Source organism: Camelus ferus, chromosome 6, assembly GCF_009834535.1.
Source record: "Camelus ferus isolate YT-003-E chromosome 6, BCGSAC_Cfer_1.0, whole genome shotgun sequence".
In the NCBI taxonomy this organism is placed as follows: Eukaryota; Metazoa; Chordata; class Mammalia; order Artiodactyla; family Camelidae; genus Camelus; species Camelus ferus.
In genome coordinates, this window is record NC_045701.1 from 81468797 (window position 1) to 81483236 (window position 14440).

Here is a 14440-nt window from a genome sequence, read left to right on the forward strand (position 1 = left end):
TCCATCCTCATCTCCACAGTCGTCAGTAACAGGGTACAAGAAAACTAGAGAGGGGAGTGGAAGTAAAAGACGCTGCTTTGGTGACTTCTATTTGCTTAGAGAAATGGGAAGCGAGGCCATTTGAAGAGAGTGACAGGAAAGAGGTGGGGCAGAAGCCGGAGAAAAGTGGCAAAGGTTTGAAACTGCTTCTGGGGGAACCAGGAAAGAGTTGCCTGGAAAACAGAAAGACAGCCGGTGGTCCAGAGGTCCAGCTGGGATGTGTACACTGCTCACACCATTCATATTGCAGGAGCTCAACAACCTGAGTGTAAAGCAGGGGGATGGAGGGTCTGGTCGCCAAGCAGGCGCAAAGGAAGGACAAGGGGGCTGGAAGCTGAGGGCCTTGCTGAGGATGTGATGGACCAGACAGGGACAGGGAGTCTCACGAGAAGCTCACAATCTGAGAAAAATATAGAGAAGAAAACGGACTGGAGGCCTCGATGAAGCTGAAGATCAGGTGTGATGAGACCAGCACTAGACCCAGGCCAGAGGGGACCCTGCCTTGGGCCCTGCATTCAGAGGGCTCTGCTCTGGCCCTTCTCCAGCTGCACCCCTCTCATGGAATGCAAGGCTGCAAGACCCACATGATGTGTCCACCCCGAGTCTACATCCTCCACCTTTTAGACCACATTCCAGGTACCTGGTGACCCTAGGATTCCCTACCCAAACAGGCTGGCCCCCTCTCAGTGTCTGTACAGGCCTCTTCCTGAGGGTCCGCCCAAAGGATGGACGTTTGTAGGTCACGTGGGTTAAGGTCGGATTTGAGGGCTGGGTGTCCACATAAGTGTGTGTGAGGCTCCTCAGTACGTGGAGCAGAGCCAGGGACAGAGGCCAGCTCTTCCCTGTGCCATGGGTGTCCCATGTGGATCTCCCAGCAATTGATGAGTTCTAAATACAGCTTTGTCTTTAAGGTCATTATTAAAGTATATTTATCTGCTGGAGAGGGTGTAGAGAAAAGGGAACCCTCCTACATTGTTGGTGGGAATGTACTTTGATGTAGCCATTATGAAAAACAGTATGGAGATTCCTTAAAAAACCAAAAATAGACCTACCATATGATCCAGCAATCCCACTCCTGGGCATATATCCAGAGCAAACTCTAATTTGAAAAGATACATGCACCCTAATGTTTACAGCAGCACAATTTACAATAACCAAGACATGGAAGCAACCTAAATGTCCATTGACAGATGATTGGATAAAGAAGTTGTGGTATATATATATATACACACACAATGGAATACTACTTAGCCATAAAAAATAAAATAATGTCATTTGAAGCAAACTGGATGGACCTGGAGATTATTATACTAAGTGAAATAAGCCAGAAAAAGAAATAAAAATACCATATGATATCACTTATATGTAGAATCTGAAAAAAAAAAAAGATACAAATGAACTTATTTACAAAACAGAAAAGACTCACAGACATAGAAAACAAACTTATGGTTACCAAGGGGGAAAGGGGTGGGGAGGGATAAACTGAAAGCTCAGGATTTGTAGATACTAACTACTATAATAAAACAGATAAACAACTAGGTCCTACTGTATAGCACAGGGAACTATATTCAATACCTTGCAATGGCCTATAATGAAAAAGAATATAAAAAGGAATATGTCCATGTATAACTGAATCACTATGCTGTATATCAGAAATTAATACATTATAAATCAACTATACCTCAATAAAAGATCCAAATAAATTAAAAAATAAAGTATATTTGTCAAAGTAGGAGGATAAAACATACTTTATTTAATTAGTTTACCTTGATTTGTAATTTTCACATACATAGACATACAGCGGGTGGGCTTCCACTTGTACTCTTGCCCCAGGCCCTGCAAATGTTAGGGGTGTGCCCGAATGAGAGATTCAGGTGTAAGAGGCTGGAGTAAGGATTGATTATTAGACTTTTGAGTCAACGTGGCAGCATAAACCCTCACTGAAAATTCTCAGTCTGCTGCAACTTATAGAAATAACAGATAATTTTTTGAAAAATCACATGTCTTGTACTATTTATTTATTATCTACTTGCGTATCCCCCCAGTCCTTTCCCTGCCTTGCTCTGTGCCCCTCTGGACCACGTTACCTGGGCTCCCACGCTGATGCCTTCCAGCTGGGTTTGGCCAACAGATGTTACCAGCAAGAGATAGGACAGGAAGAGAAAGGATGAGATATTTCTTTCCTGCTCTCTCCCTGGCTCAGGTCTTCCTTCTGGTAGTGGATACTTCCCTCCAAACTCTGCTGCTACCCTCCTCCATAGCTCCAGCTGTCCCTGGGCTCCAATGATGACATTCCCTCCCTTGCCCCTTCAGGACTGGGAGTGGTGACAGCTTCCTAGCCTCTAGGTACCTCCAATGATCTTGTTGGATTCATTATTCCTGTCTGTACTTCTGTCAATACTTCATTAAAATCTCTTGAATTTAAGTATTTCTGTGGTGTTCTCTTTTCTGCTAGGGCCTTCACTGATTGTGAGGTTGGGGTAGGGGCAGGTGTTGGAAAGACCAGAGGGGCCTGAGGTTTCTATATCTTCAAAGGGAAAGGGACTGAATACACCCCAGAAATATTAGGGGTAGGATGAGGTGAGATTACTTCCATTTTTTTCAGTTAAGGTCAAGACCTCAAATTACCTGTGACTACAAATGAAGATAAGATGCCTACAGTTGACTAGCATCTGAGTCTATATTGCATGCAAGCACAGAAATTTTTACTTCCCTGCAGTAGGATTCCCAAGCCATGCTTCATTTATGACCTGTTACAGAGCTAAGAAACTCATGGGCATGAGGTTGAGGAAATCTCAAAACCACTCCTCAGGGAGAACCCTTGTAGAGCAAATCCATATGGGAAGTAAGCTCTCAAGAAAAGAAAATTACAAAACATTCAAGGATATGCAGCATGACTAAATGTAGTCTAACAAATGAGACAACTCACATCTGAGGAAATAGGTATATTAGAACACTCTGAAAAAGACTTTAAAAATGCTAAATCATCATAATGGAGGGATTAATAGTTATCACACAAGACTGTGAAATTGGAAGGCTGTGAAATAAGAAGAGGTAGACATGAAAAGAAACCATCTGAAAATCTTGGAATGAAAAAATAATATTAGCAAGTTTGATACAGCTTAAGAGAGATTTAATGAATTGGAAGGCAAAACTAAGAAAATTTCCTAGGATGTAGTAGGGAGAGATTTTTTAAAAAGGTAGGGGGAGATGGAGACAGATGTAAGGGGGAAAAATTAAGGAGAAAATGTAAGGGGAACTTTGATGTTAAAAGAAGCTTCAGAAGGAGAGGAAAATGGAGGAGAAAAAATATTTAATGCTGTAAATATCAGATTAAGGGAGAAAAACTGTATGAGTACTTCCCACGTGTAGGAACAAAACATTCAAAGTAGTCCAACACCTGTTTACGATGAAAAACAATTGAGCAGATTTGGAATAGAAAGGAGTTTTTCCTTCCACCAAAACTCTATAGCAATATCTTGAATGGTGAGACTTAGAAGCATTTCCATAAAAAGCTAGAAACACAATATGAATGCCCACTACCATCCTGACCACTCAATATTGAATCAGAAGTCCTGATTCAGGGAAAAGAGTTATCTGAGTATGAGATTTTAGAGATGGTGCATTTCCTGGTAATGGTTCAGATATTACCAGGACCAAACAATGCTCCTGCTAAATGTGAGCAGTCAGCTAAAGCAACGGAGGTGAAGGTCATTAGAACTGAGAGAGTGAAGGAATTGAAGATCTAAAGTACTGGGTAGCACCCAGGATGATGAGTTTGGGTTTGGGAAGAAGCTATACATGAGGAAGGTGACTTGGAGCTTAGTGGATGACAGTGCCATGGACAGAGGGCAAATCAGTCAGATAGCATGATGATCCAAAAAGCAGGGTCCCCACAGGGTGGGAAATGTTGGTCTTCAAACAGCATTGTGCTTCTGAAGCAGTGTTGTCTCAAAAGACCAACCGAGCAAAGCTCTGGAGGAAGAGCTGAACGTCAACTAAACAAGGAGAGCAGATGCAGCGTTCCATCACTCAGTTAAGGATGCAGGGAAGTTCATTTACAATGGAAAAGGGATTCTAGGGATGTCCTTGAGAAGTCCGAGTGAAGTGAAGGGTGGAGGCTGAGTCAGAACAAATGAAGATCCAAGTAGAATAAACAGGAGACAACCAGGGGGCGTGGAGGGGCTTCTGTTTACCACAGGGATGGTGGGGCTGGGAGCCTGATGGGACCAGGTGGCATGGAAGACAAATCTCTCTCCGTTAGTCTGCCCCAGCCTGGAAACTGATAGGACAATCCATCATACGTGTTAAGGAATGGAACACATGACCTCTTGGGGGTCACAATGGGAAGAAATAAAAAAATAAACTCTGCCTCCAGATCAGATTCACTAAATGGCAGATTTTTCACTTGACAGTGCCCTTGTACTGTACTGTAGTCCACACTTGTACATATTCAACACAGGGATATTCATATTTCCCAATATGAGAAATCTAGACAAATTAGATTTCTGGAACAAACACCACAGTCTTAAATACAATAAATATTTAGAAGAGGGCTGTAGACATGGAATCTATAAGCATTTAATGAGTTAATCTTATATGGAAGCTACCTGAGATATTTTATTTTACAATTTCAATGAAGAAATCGTTTCCTACTTTGTGTAATTAACCTCAGAGAAATAGATTTTGGAGACCAGCGTCTCTTTTGACCACTTAGTTGCCCCCCAGAAGCAACTGTCTCCATTACATCTGCCTTATCGCTTCCCCGATGCAGAACATGGCATGTGCAAGTCAGGAAGCATCCCTTTCAATGAAGAACAAGCATCGAAACAAGCAAGGACTGGCATCTGTTAGCCTATGAATCTGGACTATTAATTATAAGACAAACACGATGTATTCAAGAAAATAGTACCCATTCATTGCTTTTTCTTCAAAATGGAAAGGCACTATGTTTAATTTGTGGTTCTCTGCATTTTAAATAGGCAACTCAATGAAGCAATAAATGTGTTCCTAATGAATAGATTTTTCTACATAGGAAACTCTTAATGGCAAGAGCATAACTGAAGATTTAACCTGGTGAACACAAGAGTAAACAACAGAACACGTAGTGATAATTTGAATTGGCCAGAAAATGATGTTTTGGTAAAAAAAAAAAGATTCACTATTGTTGAAGGTAATTTTTTAGTTTGTGATATAAATGCATCATTGTGTGAAAAGACAAGGTAACTGTTACTCAATTACCAATATCTAAAATGAGATACAGCTCTGCGTATATCCCACCTGTCTCCTCATGTAACTGTTATGCTTGGTCGCTCTGGTGAGACCCTCTGGCCTTCCAGTCTCCCCTGTCTTCTGGGGTTTTTTTCTCCTTTGATCCAAACTCCCACTGCTCTCCTCCTAAACCTTTCCACTGAGTACCTGGAACTTCCATTTCTAATTAAACTATCCTATACCCTAACTTCTTCAGCTAACGTTCACTCTACTGTATGCCTTAATTGAACTTGGTTCTCTATTGGAGACTTTAGTTTTCCTACACCTGTTCTCCAAATCCCCTTCCCTCTTGACTCTTCTGAAACCTCATCATTGATTTCCCTTTCCCTCTTGTTATCTTTAACCTTCTCTCTCTATGGGCTCCTTCCCATAGAATTGTAATAATCTCAAATCTCAACATCTTTCTCTCTCTCTCCACCCACCCTCCACACCTTTTTCTATCTTTCCCTCCTCTCCTCCACCAGCTCTCTCCCCTCCCCTCTTCCTCAATCTTCAAGCAATCGGAGCCTACCACTCCACTGATATTGTTTTGGATGCAGTCAGTAACTCAACAACTACTTCTTGCTAAATTAGAAGAGCCTCTTAATCATCTCACTGATTTTTTGACAACACTGGTCATCAATGACCCCTCCTTCTTCCTCTATTCCCTTGCTCTCAATGACCACATAGTCTCTGGATTCTCTTAATTCTCTGGGCACTTTTCCCAGCCATCTTTGCACACTCGCCTTTCTTTGTTTATCCCCTAAATGTTGGTACTCCCCATGGTGCTCCCTTAGATAGTTGTCCCTTCTTGTTTAAATCCTCCTTCTGCAAGATCTCACTTACCCTATGGCTTCAGGTACCATTTATATGCCAATAATTCTCAAATCTATGTCCCTAGTCCAGATCTTCCTCCTCAGCTTCAGAACCACATACCCAAATGCCGACTGGGCATCTCCTCTTAGATGGCTTGGAGATGGCTCCAATGGAATTCACCCTCCTTTTATAACCTGTACCTCCTGTGTTCCCTCTGTCAGTGAACATTGTCCTTGCTCCCAGATGCTAAACCTGAAACCTAAATTCAATCTTGATGCCCACCCTTCCCTCTTTACTCCCAATCTATTTACCTACATCTGTAAACTTCTCCACACAAGTTTCTCTTAAATCCATCCACATCTCTCCAACACCTTAGCCGTATCCTAGCCCAGGTTCCATCATCTCTCGATTTGATTGCCATGGTGATCCTGAACTGGTCTCCCTGCCTCTAGACATCCATTCTCTATGGCAAGAGAGATTGGTCTAAAATGCAATCTGATGTCACTGTCCTGACTTAAAACCCCCTTGGATCCTCCATTTCCCCCAGGGGGAGGTCCTGACTTCTGGACTCACACAGCCCTTCATGACCTGGCTACTGTCTTCTAGTCCAGTGTCACATCTCACCATCCCTCCACTCTGTGCTCCAGTTACTGAAGTCATTTCTGCACTGAAGTCATCATCTCTTGCCTGGGGACCTTTGTACGTGCTTTTCCATATACCTAAAGCAATCAAGCTCTCCTCTTTCCCTGGCTAACCTTCAAGTATTACTAAAGACATTAATTCCTCCTGGAAATCTTCCTTAAACAAGGCCAGGTGCTACCATATCACCTAGTGCTTCTCCCGTCACTGCACTTATCTCACTCTATGGGAATTATCTGCTTAAATGTACGTGACTATTAGCCCTGTAGGCAAGACCCACATCTGTCCAGTACATCATATTATCCCTGCATGCACCCAGTACTTGGTAGGGACTCTATGTGTGATAGATCAGCAGTCCCCAACTTTTTGGCTTCAGGGTTCCTTTACACTCTCAAAAATCGAGAATTCTAAAGGTTTCTGCTTACATGGGTTATATCTATCAAAAGTTACCATATGAGAACTTAAAACTGAGAAAATTTAGAAATATTAATTCATTTTAAAATAACATTAAGTTCATTACATTTTAACATAAATTTTTTTAATGAAAACTAGGTAAATTTTCCAAGACGAACCCCCCAAAAATAATGATATAAGAGAACTATTTTACATTTTTGCAGATCTTTTAATTTCTTAGTAAATTACCACTGGATTCTCACGTCTGCTTCTGAATTCCCTTTGTGGCATTATGATTGCAGTGTATAAAGAAAAATACAGCTTCACATAGATATGTAGCTGAAAAGGGAGGACTATTTTAACAGTCTTTTCATATAACTAGATATTCTTTCTGGATATTACACTATAACTCAATAAGTGGTAGTTTCTTAAAGGCTAGCTGCACTGTATAATTTGAAATCATATCAATTAACTTTTCATACTTTGCTACATTAAAATCCTTTGGTGTATTTTGTACTTTCAATGGATCTTTTACTCAACCATGATTTTGTAACATCATGCATTGGTTATCTGGAAAATATTAATTCACTGAGTTACACAGATCCTCTAAATGTAACACATTTCATTATATAACGTTTAAAAAATTACATTTGTTAATATCACCACAGAAATTTAGTAGAAAACTCTTTAAGTATTGAGAAACTGTCAAGCTTACAGTGTAGATACAAGTTTCCCAAATTCTAATTTTCACTTGAAAGCTGGAATTTTATCACTGGCAACAAATACTGTCACAGTTGTTTTCCTGGAAATGACAGGCTCACTTCGTTCATTTTTAAGAAAATGTCGACCAAATACTCAGATCTAAATAACCGTAGTTTGTCTGTCAGTCATTCTCTCAAATAGAAACAGTGTTGCAGGAAAACAGTGGCCAGTTCAGATCTCCACTTCAACAATCGTGCAGTGCTTTTCCTGGAGACCACGTGTGGGCATGCAACAGAAACGCAGTCTGGACAACTCCCAGAATGGTAAAAAGATGGGCACTTGAGGGTTAAGATTTAATAAAATAATGGCTTCATCAAGGATATTGAGTGAAAACTGACTTTTTTTTTTTTTAACCGTGAGGGCAAAATGATGATGAATACAATGATTACCAGGAGAGTTTGGGGCTACTGCCTCGATTCACGCTAAACACAGGGGAAACAATTCATGCAGTTAGACCTACCACAGCTTTTGCATCATCGATGCAAATGTCAGCAGGGTGAGACGAGGCAAACTGGGCTTTAGCGTTATGAAAATTGTTTTGACCTCACAGACCGCTTGGGGCTGGGGGTCACACGTACAGAACTGCTGGCTTAGATGAGTGAGTACAGGAAGGAGACCATAGCCAGTGTGGGTGCCAGTGACACTGCTGCCTGGGCATTGGTCCCCTCCCTCGTCAGAGATCCACCCCGAGCACCTTCTGCCCAGCTAACTCCTCTGCTGCCTCCTCCCACTCAACATCTGGTTTTGCCTCAACCCCTGGGTGTTGACACCTGGTCTGTCATAAAAGTCCTGTTTGCACCCCAATTTCCTGGCTTCACTTTTCTTACTATTTCTGGGACCTGGCTGAGTGACCTTAGACAAGGGGCTTCTCTAATCTTCTAAGCCCTCATCCGCGAAACAGCAAGAGAAGTGTCCATCTCGCGCAGTTGTTGTAAGACTGGAAAGAGACCATCTGCATAAAGTGCTTAGCCCAGTAGCTGGCATGTAGCAAGTGCTTAACAAATGACAGCCATTGTTATTATTATTAACACTATTCTTCTGAAACGTAAGCTGCCTCCCCCCTAAATGGAGAAGCAATGAACACAGGACTTTTATTTCCTTCCCCTACCAATCCCAGGAGGAGGTTCCTGAGAAAAAGTTGAAGAGTCTATTGGACTTCTCAGACACCAGTTAAAGAATGCGTCACTTGCTAACAAGAATGTTTACACCCTAACAGGGAGGGACCTCTTTAGATGTAAACATTTGGATTATGCATAACAAAGAATGATAAAAAGATTCAGTCTTGAGATGCAGACTCAGAAGGACACCAGCGTGAGGTCTCAACCACAATTCCACGCCTAGAGAGCCTTGATCTGCTCAATTCTGATGACCTTCACCTCTACCCTGCTTCAAAAACTGACCTTCAATGGCAAGACCAGGGGCCAGGTCAACCACCCAGAACTTCTCTGCAAATGAATTGCTCAGGGTCAAGGTCCCATTCACCACGCACAACTCACCACTCTTACAAGTCTACTGCTCATTTATTCCCAGCTTCCTTTCAACATCTTCTGAGACTCCTAGGACCCTGACCACTCAGCATTCTGTCAGTGCACAGATGTCTGTCTGGCTTTCTTTATTCTCCACCTCGCCTGGGGCCCACGGTCCCATGCTTGTAGTTATACAGACCATTATCCTCAACCTTCTGCCTCCTTGTTCCTCTCACCACACCCCCACCCACACAACCCAAACCCGAGATCAGTCCGGTCATCATTCTCTGGTCAGGTTTGGACCCCATTCCTCTTGCCTCCTAAGGGTCTTGGCTCCTTCAATCATGTTCTGATATTTTCCCTTCTACTCACTGTACCTTCCCAAAACATAGATGTTGTTAAATTCCAAGTAAATTCCAAGTTACTTCTTCAAAAGTCATTTACGCCAGTTCTTTCTACTTGTTCGTTGTCAAACACACATGTGCACACACAACAAAGCACATCTGGATCCACCAGGCCCCAAAATGTGATAAGTTAGATCTGGATCATTTGCCTGACAGCAATTTGTCAAAAATAACTTAGTCAAAAATCAAGTTGGTGAAAACACCAAGGTGTCAAAACAATCTGGTTGAAAGGAATACCACTCAGTGACATGCTGCGGACTTTTCGTCTTTTTATTTGCTTCTCTCTCCAGCCTCCACTCCACTCCAGCCTGACCAACAGCTTCCCACTGCTGACAGGTGCGATGGAGATGGTCTCCTCTCCTGGAGGCTCAGCACCAGCAGTGCCCTCGGCCTGGAACGTCTATCTCTCCGACCCACCATCTGCCCCTGGCTGACTCCATTCCTCTAAATTTCCATTGGGGCATCAGTCATAGGGGACTACTCAAAACAGACTAAACCTCAGACTATGAGAATTAAGTAGGAAGAGCGCAAGTGTACAAGAATTGCCAGATTGCTTATACAAATGGTACTAGTTTTCAACACTTAAGCGGCATGACCCTATTTCAGGAGGAAAAAATGCACATAGACATAGAAGAGGATCGGAGGAGCGAGTCTCTAAGGGTATTAGCAATGATTTTCTAAATAATGGGTGGGATTATGTGCATTTTTTGTCTGTACTTTCTGTAATAAGCATGATTGTTTTTGTAATTAGAAAACCTATTTTTGTAAGATACTTTCATTGTTACCATATTTGTATTCCAATTGTTCACAATTATAGACCATTGTGGACAAGGATGAGTAGATAGAAAAAGAACTCAAAAAACAGGTAACTTTTAATCATGTGTAATTCATCTTAGGGTGCGTAAAAATTACCAAAACTAGAGGAATCAGACACCAGAGAGATTAACTTTCAACTAAATGTGATTTCAGCAAGATTATTGGGTTGATCAAATTATATTTGACAAAATTCTATGGCAGCCTTAACTCTACCTCCTTGAGATCTCTTGTGAATCTTTACATTCTCTCTCTTCCATTCCTTTTGTGACCAGGTGAGGAAAACAATCAAATTCCTTACGGCACCCAAGACCCATCATGATCAGAGTTCCATCTAGTTCTTGACATTTCTTCTGCCACATGCTCCTCCACCCCCCAAAAACACCCATTGGCCAGCCATGTGCCCTTTGCCCCAGTAACGCAAACTCCATGTCCCTGAACGCATCACGTGGCTTCAGTTCTCCCTGCCTTTGCATGTGCTACGTGCTCTGAAATGCCTTTGAAACACACACGTGCTCGCACAGAGTGACACAGTGCCACAGTGTGATTAATACAATCACACTGTAGAGTGCTAGTATTAATCCTGTCTGCCCTATGGACAGGACTGCCGTCTTCATCTTGGCATTCTGAGTGTCTCTAGAACTCGGGTGTCCAACGCGCGGTCTGCACAGCAACTGTACCAACATTGCCTGGAATTGTGTGAGGGATGCACATTTGCAGGCCCCGCCACATATCTACTCAATCAGAAACTCGGAAGATGGGGCCCAGGACGGGTATTCAAAAAGCCCTTCAGGTGACTCTCATGTGCCAAGTTTGAGAAGCACTGATGTAGGTAATCATTAATGTTGTCTGAAGGAACTGATAAACGGTTAAAAACTTGTGATGCTCCTTTCCATTTTTTTGAAATACCTCCATCCCAAGCTTTGACTTTTGCATCGGTCAATCCAAACCTACGGATATGTATATACCTAAATAAAATAAATAACCAATCTTTTCCAAATGTCCAGTGAAATTTTACTTAATTATTTGATCACGGTAGGACATTAAACTTTCTCCTCTAAAAAGAGGCAGTTAACACAGGGCTGAAGATTTATTATTAGTTGGCTGCTCAGTGGCTATATTTGCATTACAGGTCTGAATTTTGGTTGGAGAAACGGAACCCCAGGAAGTTAAACCCACACTGTCTTGCTTAGAACATGGCAATTTGCGGGAGGCCAGGTTCAGAACGAGCAGCCTCAGAATCTCCCTCTATTTCTGAGTTCACGGAGTCACAACACTGCTCTACCTTTAGGTGTATCACATGATTAACTTGGTGTAGACACCTTGGAAGCTTACAGTAAATACTCTGTTTTGTGGTCAGGCAATTAAACGTGTAAAGGTCCCTACCTCTATCTGATCGTTACCTACAGGACATTCCTGTGGGGCCAGGAGTGATTTGTTGGTGTTGTGATATAAGCAGCCTTTCTGCATCAACCTCTGTGAGCTGCTGAAGTCTTGGCTCACACTCAAATGCCCCACTTGGGTTTTGTTCAGGAAAGATTTCTTCCAGCTGCTTTATTTGTTCTGCAATTACATGTATGAGCTTCCAGAAAGTACAAGATCACAAGTCAAATGAAAGGCTTCAGTTCCCAGTTCGCATAAAGAGAGAAAATTTGAAACCAAGGAAATGACAAAACATGGTTAAATGAAGGGCTGAGTAGAAACGAGACTGAACAGTATTCTTACCAAGAGGTCAGCACATGCCAAAATGTGAAAGGGAAATGAGACACCGTGGGGTAATCAGAGCATCCTCGTGCTGTATTTATGGCCATGCTTGCAAAGGGACTCAGACTTCCTCCTTAGCATTTACGATTTAAGGCAAAGCAAACTGACAGAAACAAAAAATAAATCTGTATTTAAAAACAAACAAAAACTTGCACATTCACATTCACAGCAGCATTATTCACAACAGCCAAAAGGTGAAAACCACCCAGATGTCCACCAACAGAGGAATGGATAAACAAAATGTGGTATACACTGATAATGGAATAGTATTTAGCCTTTAAAAAAAAGGGAAATTCCTTTCAAATGTGGATGGACCTTGAGGATGTGATGCTAAATGAAATATGTCAGTCAAAAAAGAGAAACACCGTAGGATTTTACTGATACAAAGAACCTCCAGGACTGGAACTCACAGACATTGGAAATAGAATGGTGGTTGCCAGGGACTGGGGGGAGGGGAAATGGGAGTTCTGGCTTTGCAAAATGAAAAAGTTCTAGAAATTGGTTGCACAACAGTGTGAACAGAGTTAATGCTATGGCACTGTACACTTAAAAATGGTTAAATGGTAAAAAATAAAATAAATAAAAACAACCACATATACAGGACTTCTGCTTTAAGGATCAGAAGGGTGTATCTAAGAATGAAATCTTGGCATCCTGGAGACTGGTCACCATTTGTGGCAAGAGCCTGGGGATTAGGATAAAGATGCAGGTCTAAAGGGAAAATGTAAAGTAGGGGGAACAGGAGTGGAGAGCTGTGGCAGACGGACGAGTAACTGAAGAACATGCAGATAAAGACTGATAGGTCAGAGGGCGTGAGAGGAAGATGACCTTTGGCACAAAAATGGAGGGTTTGACCAAAAAAAAAAAAAAGAAAGAAAGAAATCACCACATGCCCAAAAAAAGCCTAGAAATTTAAGAAGCAAAAATCTGAGGTTTCATGAATCTCAAAATAGATACTGGAAACTATTTAAAAGTCGACAGAGTCCTGATCATCAGTGGAGCTTCAAACACATCACACACATTTACCCACTGTGATGAAGCCTCAGTCTTTCTCTACCACAGATGGGACAACTGACGTATGCAAAGATCATCAGCCAGTGAGATCTTGGGAAGATGATGTGTAAACAGTGAAGATGCTCTTATCTGAAGCAATCCGGATCAAGAGTCAATCAGCTAATCTTTAAAAGTCTATTGAAAAGGGGAAACATGCCAAAAATGGACACACTGGCTGTAGATGCCATGGTGGACCATCAGATCCCCCAGCTGGAACTGTAAGCTGCTGAGAGTTGACAGGTGAGACCCTCTTGGGCTTCACCTCCAGCCAAAGAAACTGCCTTGCTCCAGGGGACATCACCCTTCCTTGGAGGGTCGGCCACACCTAATGTCTGGTCAGTGCAGGAGGACCAGTACGAATTGCCCCTCTCTGGCACATCTCTGAAGGGTGGTCAGGACCAGCATCCCTCTGGCGTTGGCGGGGGCCTGAGGTGCAATTCTCCTTGTGTTACCCTGCTTCCCTCACTCCCATCCAGGCCTGGTTCCGAGAGCGCTCTCCAACAAGCCTCCTGCATACAAATCTCCATCTGAGTCTGCTTTCCAGGAGCCCTATCTAAGACACAAATACAATGTAAATGTTTAATTTTAAATTTTAAATATAAACATGCATTCGTTCTCTGATATTCTGATCTATGCCAAAGGCTTCATCTTTGGGAACTGGTCCAAGGATCAACATGCTTTGTTCTCTTTCTTACATAAACTACACCTCAAATGAATTACCTTTGATTTCCTATTTCGGTTTCTTAAAAGTAAGAAAAGTTAAAGGCTACTGGAAAACAACCTAGATGTGGAATTCCTCTTGATTTTTAAATTCTCCACCCACCAATCTTTAACAGTTATCTTACCTACAGTTGATGGGACAGATTTTTTAAAAATCTTTATTTTAAATAAAATACACATAACATAAAATTTACCATCTTAGATCAGTCATATTAAGTGGTACATTCATACTGTTTCCCAGCCATCACCACCATCCATCTCCAGAACTCTTCTCATCTTGCAAAACTGAAACTCTGTAACCATTAAACAATAACTCCATTC

The 14440-nt window shown here is 42.0% G+C and overlaps 1 protein-coding gene across 8 annotated transcripts in view; it reads right to left on the reverse strand.

Moving 5' to 3' along the window:
* The window catches only part of EFCAB11 (EF-hand calcium binding domain 11), a 134586-nt gene that overhangs the window by 43408 nt on the left and 76738 nt on the right, over positions 1-14440 (reverse strand). The window contains exon 6 of one of the 8 annotated variants that reach the window (XM_032482497.1): positions 13236-13952. The exons of the other annotated variants lie outside the window; for them this stretch is intronic. Coding sequence (XP_032338388.1) covers positions 13949-13952 — 4 coding nt within the window. The 3' untranslated portion in view covers positions 13236-13948. Of the gene's footprint in view, positions 1-13235; positions 13953-14440 lie in introns of those variants that run through there. 8 annotated transcript variants of the gene reach the window in all.